Raw genomic sequence first — 5,560 nt, 5'->3', positions numbered from 1 at the left:
CCTGCGCCATTACGGGCCAGGGCCGGCAGACATGCACCCGCTCACATAGATGCCTCAGGCTGGCCGGTACGTCCAAACGTGCAGCCCACCCGAGAAGCCCTGGGACACCCCACACCCAACCTACTTCCTTAAAGTCTAGTTGCGTCAAGCGGGGACAGGGAAGCTAGATTAATGGAAATAGAACGACCAAAATGGAAATAACAAGAATTCTGATATATTGTGAAGAACGTAACCAATGCCACTGAACAATATGTATGGACGTTGTTAAATGAGAACCTAATTTCCTGTGTAAACTTTCACCAAAAACACAATAAAATATTTTTAAAAATTATCCATGGCTAATAAAATAATTTGGAAACCCTGTGCTACATCGGCTAACCAAAAGGTCGGCAGTTCGAATCCACCAGGTGCTCCTTGGAAACTCCATGGGGCAGTTCTACTCTGTCCTATAGGGTCGCTATGAGTCAGAATCGACTGGACAGCAACAGGTTTTTAATAAAATCATTTAGCTGGAAAAGCAACCAAAAATGTGTAAGAAGAAATTTTGAATAAGGCTAGGAAAAATAAATTTTAAAGAGTGAGTGATTTTGGAAAAAGAAAAAACCAGTTGCCGTCAACACGGCAACCCCATATGCGCAGAGCAGAACTGCTCCATAGGGTTTTCTTGGCTGTGACCCTTCAGGAGCAAATCGCCAGGCCTATCTTCTGTGGCACTTCTGGGTGGACTTGAACCTCCAACCTTTTGGCTAGCAGCCAAACACTACCCAAGGACTCCCAAGCTGTTTTCCTGGAATATTCTGAATACTTAGATGACTTACTGTTCCCAAGGCAGGTCAGCCTTCACGTCCCAGCCAGTGAGCATGAAAATAAAACGTAAGACGAGACCAAAAAATCAAAAACAAGGCAGAGCGAGCCTTGGGTCAGGGCTAGCTCCGAGTCGTTCCCTGTCTCCTCCTCGCCCTTCATCTCCTTCCACCTCACAGGTAGACTCAGGGCGCTGGGGCCTGGCTTTGTGGGCCCCACTTCCTGCTGACCTTTCTTCTGTAAATTGTAGGCTCATGTTATTCTCCCACCATGTGCTTCAAGTCCCTCCTGAGATGGTCCTGTCCTGTCCTCTTCAACGACATTCCTCCGCCACCACCCCAGTTCAGAAAAGCAACTACTCTGGCTCCAATTTCCAAATGACAAGTCTTCCGACAACAGAAGGGTAGGAGGCACCCGTGATACACGGGGCCCGTCACTGGCCTGCAGTGTGTGTATCCTACCTGAAGTGACTGAGCCTGAAGCCACTGTGGCAGAGCTGTTTGTTAAATTAGCCTAGAAATACAGTAAAACCTGCGAACACCAGAAGCTATGTAAGGCAGAAACCTATCAGAGAAGGAAAACTCAAATATTTTCCACTAATAGGGAGCAACAGAGAAGTGGTAAGACAGCACCCTGTCAAAGGCAGAAAACTTGTAAGACCCGGAAAAACAAGGCAGTCCTGTCCAGTTCTGGTTCTCACAGGTTTTACTGTGTATTGAGAACAGAGAAAGATTGTTTAAGGCGGAATACGCCATGCTGGCTCGCCCAGACCCTTGTATTGATTCAGTCAACACTAACTTTTCTATCTCTATTATTTTAAATCTCAAAGACCTTTCTCGGGTGGAGAGAAGCTGGACAAAGCACTTTCTGCCAGTCTTGAGTGCTATGTAGACCTGCCTTGCTTTGCTAGTCTTGTGAGACTTCCATGAGAAGCTAGACTTTAAGCCGGCTTCTCCCCATCCTAGGAGCCGCTGTTCTCGACCATAACCAACCTGAGTTGATGGGCTTTCCCAAGAACCGCATTTGTTCATAAACATTACCCCAAGATGGCCCTTCAGTTCTCAATCACTAACAAAAATAGAAAGCATCCCAAAGAGGATATCATGAGCTAGCTTCTCTTTCTTGCCCAATACTGGGTAGTCTCAACACCCACCAAAATCTCAAGGGTCCATCCTAGCCATGGTGGGAGCTGCCTCTGAGCACAGCAAGAGCCCGGGTCCATTCTCCCTGTGGCCTGGGTGGGCATTCACAGCCTGATCAGAGCGAGGGCTGAGATCAGCACAACTTCCACGCCACAGTGCCAAGTGCCCTGCACCAGCAAAGGCCAATTCCTCTCCCCAACCGCACCCAAGAGTTTCCTGTCTTCTCTGTCTGCAGCTTCTAGCTCTCAACAAGCTCATACTGAAACAGGGCACTTCAGTGCAGAGAAACAAACCGTACATTGAGAATACCCAGGCTGCTGGCTGTCTCCGGGTTCTTCCAGCACATCTTTGTGATCGCTTCTGTCAAAGAAAGCGCATTGAATTGTCAAGAAGAAGAAAGTCGGAAGACAGTATTTGCAGCAACGTTTCATCTTTCTGCATATTTCTTTGTCCAGAGGGTAGTTAGAATTTTCTCACCTTTCCTTTGCATCAAGGAAAGCTTTTGCAAATGGATTGTATTTAATTTTAAGAGCTGTGATCTGAAAAACAAGAAATTGCATTTACTGGTGTATTAAACTCAATAGCCAGAGGATTTAAAACAGCACCAAATACTGAGACACCTCAGTAGCCCCTTGAAATACTGACACACAGTCAGACTTCTTTCCAGCTCTTTCTGGTTGGGTCTGAAGTGGTTGAGTCATTGTAATTACTTCATAAGGAAAATGTACACGTTTTAAAATGTTTTAAAATGCCAGTTTCCTAAATGGGATTCACTATAGATTTAGCCAACTACTCACAGAATATTCTATGTGCATACATTAAAAATGACTAAAACATAAGCCAGGTAATAATGATCTTCTAGTTCTAGTTTGTGGTTAACACTGAGGACTAACTGGCTTATCCAAACTTCATACTTTGGGGTTAGATTTAAACCTAGATTTACAGGTACCTACCACCACCATTTTGTATATAGCGGAGTCCTCACATTAAGTGGGTTTGGAGGTTTGCACGTCCTCTTGGGGAAGATTTTCAAAGAAAAGCCCTTTTCTCAACTCACACCCTTGTTTTCAAGATATTTGCAGATACTTAACATAAACGTTTTATGGTTAGGTTTTAAGCATTTATTTTGAGCATTAAGTTGCTGTTTCTAGTTTTAGACACTTACTAATCTAAGAAGTGTTTATTCCCCATAATGGAATGAGGTCTTCTTTTAACCTCCCCCCAACCCCTACACACACACACTTCAGTTATACTAAATTATCTCGGATAGGCATTAAACATGAGTCTAACATGCTTACTAATCCGTAGTGAACAATTTCACCTGGTTGAATAGTAAGCCCACAACCTTGCACGTGCTTAAAATTGTGTTTACTTGCTAATCTGTAAACCAGGTTAAATTGTTCACTACAGATTAGTAAGTAAACACAATCAAGCCCGTGCGTACCTTGCTTACTCATTTATCTGTCCCGAATGCCCCGTAAGTGTCACCCTGATCTGCCCACGCTGGCAGTCTCCAGAGGGCCAAGCAACCTCCTCTCACCTCCTCATTCTGATAGGCCGTCACAGCTATGAACTGGGTCTCAGGAAAGCAATGGCTGGTGATCATGCGCTGGGGACCCCCAACTCTCACGATGTGAATCCGAGGCTCGTACTTATGCAAGGAGTTGAGCATGATCTGAGGGGCACACAGACACAGAAATGTGGCAGTCGAGCCCCACCACTGCCACAACAAACCTCTGTGCCGCCTGCTGTCCAAGAGAAAAACACGTTCAAGCTGCCGAACATCCTCCAGACAGCAGGAACTCGGATAACTGTTGTGGGAATGGGTTCCCCGCAGGTCAGGGTCCCAGCATTTCCTAAGTGCTGTTTCCCAGGCTTATTTAGAGACCGGGATGAGAGCTGCTACAATGTCTGTCACCAACCCCTTCGCCCTGGCAGAATAAAGCGCCACGGTTTCCACAACTGCTCTAGGCACCTTCAAAGTCTGCGTCTGTCCGCCACCCGACACCGGTAACAATCCCAAACAACGAAAGGAAATTCTCTGAAAAACGACTTGTTTCCAAGTTTGTTCAGACTTCATGCAGGAAACACTGCCGCACACGGTTAACTTTGATGGGACTGCTCGCCATCAAGGCTGTACTCTCTCCGTGCTTTGTGGTGGCACACATAAATTCCCCAAACCACAAGACCCCGACTTTGAGACCTGCGTGCGCCTTCAAAAGCGAGACGCTTATCCCTCCCCCAATTTTCTCGGCCTGGACGTTCCTGTGAGCGGCCTTACAGGCTGAATTCGGGAAGGTTGCGGCACTTTCTCAAGCGCGGATGTCACTGCTCCAGCCCAGTGCCTCTCCTTCCCGCCACCCCACCCTGCGCAGGAGACGGTGCGGCCCCCTGGCCCCTCCGCGCCCTCGCCCAGCCGCTGCGGGCTCTCCCCACGCCCACCTGGCCGCCGCCGTTCAGCTTGTTGGTGAGTTTGACTTTGCTGAAGGACACCGGCGCCTTCATCCAGTGCGCCCCGAAGTTGGGGGAGTCGGGGTGGATGTAGACGCAGCTGGGCGCCTGCGGCTCAGGCTTGCCCCCCGGCACCCATTCGCCGTTCACGTACTTCCAGCGGTGGTTGTCCGCCGCCACGAAGTCCAGGAGGAAGGAGTACATGGCGTTGGGGTCCAGGCCGGACACGTTCACCTTCAACACGGGGAACATCCTCCTGGAAGGGAGGCGAGGGCGCGGCAGGAGAACCCCAGGCCCGCGAGGCCGGGGGCGGAGAGTTTGGGACAGAGCCTTCTGTTAGTTCGGGGACTTCCAAAGGGGATTCAATGCTTAAACTCTCTTTCCCTGAGCCCTCCGAGGCCCTAGAGGTTCCGGCGGCCTCAAGACAACTCCTCGGCCCCAAGACAACTCCTCGGCCCCTGGAAGCCGGGCGGGGAGGACCAGACCAAGCGGGTGCAAGCGTGAGGCTGACCGCTCCGCGCCTCAGAGGTCGGGGCCCAGTGGTTCGGGTAGCTCCCTTCCACGGAAAAAGTTCCAGAAGCAGCCACAAGGTACTTCCACCCGAGCGGACACAAGGAAAAAAAAACCCGTCTCCAGGTGAGAAAGTGTTGGACAGTACAAGACCTTTCCAGAGCTCCCAGGTGCCCGGACCGCGTTCCCCGCGTCCGCCCGGAGACCCGGGTGATCAGGGAGGCGCAGCGCGCACCCACCTGCCGTTCTTGGTGACGATCATCTCGTTGGTGAGTTCCTTGAAGCGCAGCCACAGGTCACTCTCCTCCAGGCCCACACGCAGCTCGCGCTCGGTGGGGTCGCCCTTCTCGCTGCCCGCCTGCAGCTCGCTCTCCACGGCGCTCAGCAGGTGGTCCACTCGGTACTGCAGGCTCTTCCCCGAGCTCTCGGCGCCGGGGGAGCCCATCCTCCCGCCCGCCTCTTCCCGCCGCCCCCCGGAGCCCCGACGCGCTACCCGAGAGCCACTTTTGACCCCTCTCGGCGGCCTCTCCTCCGAGAAAAGGGGCCACTGCGGCCGCGGACTCTACGTCTCCCGGGTGCCAGCGCGGCCCCGGGGGAGGGCGAGGTCGGAGACGCGGCGGGGGGTGGACAAGGGGTGAGAGCTGTTCCACTTG

General features: G+C 51.1%; 1 protein-coding gene across 2 annotated transcripts in view; it reads right to left on the bottom strand.

Moving 5' to 3' along the window:
- TBXT (T-box transcription factor T) overlaps positions 1-5,352 on the bottom strand; it is a 10,791-nt gene extending 5,439 nt beyond the window's left edge. For both annotated transcript variants that reach the window (XM_004368783.1, XM_004368784.1), the window contains exons 1-5: positions 5,147-5,352; positions 4,389-4,653; positions 3,487-3,621; positions 2,424-2,485; positions 2,245-2,306 (exon numbers count right to left, since the gene is read on the bottom strand). In XM_004368783.1, coding sequence (XP_004368840.1) covers positions 2,245-2,306; positions 2,424-2,485; positions 3,487-3,621; positions 4,389-4,653; positions 5,147-5,352 — 730 coding nt within the window. The remainder of the gene's footprint in view (positions 1-2,244; positions 2,307-2,423; positions 2,486-3,486; positions 3,622-4,388; positions 4,654-5,146) is intronic.
- Positions 5,353-5,560: the final 208 nt, after the last annotated feature.

This window comes from Trichechus manatus, unplaced genomic scaffold (assembly GCF_000243295.1).
Source record: "Trichechus manatus latirostris isolate Lorelei unplaced genomic scaffold, TriManLat1.0 scaffold00002, whole genome shotgun sequence".
In the NCBI taxonomy this organism is placed as follows: Eukaryota; Metazoa; Chordata; class Mammalia; order Sirenia; family Trichechidae; genus Trichechus; species Trichechus manatus.
Note: the sequence above shows the minus strand (reverse complement) of the source record. Positions and strands in the feature narration are given on the sequence as shown.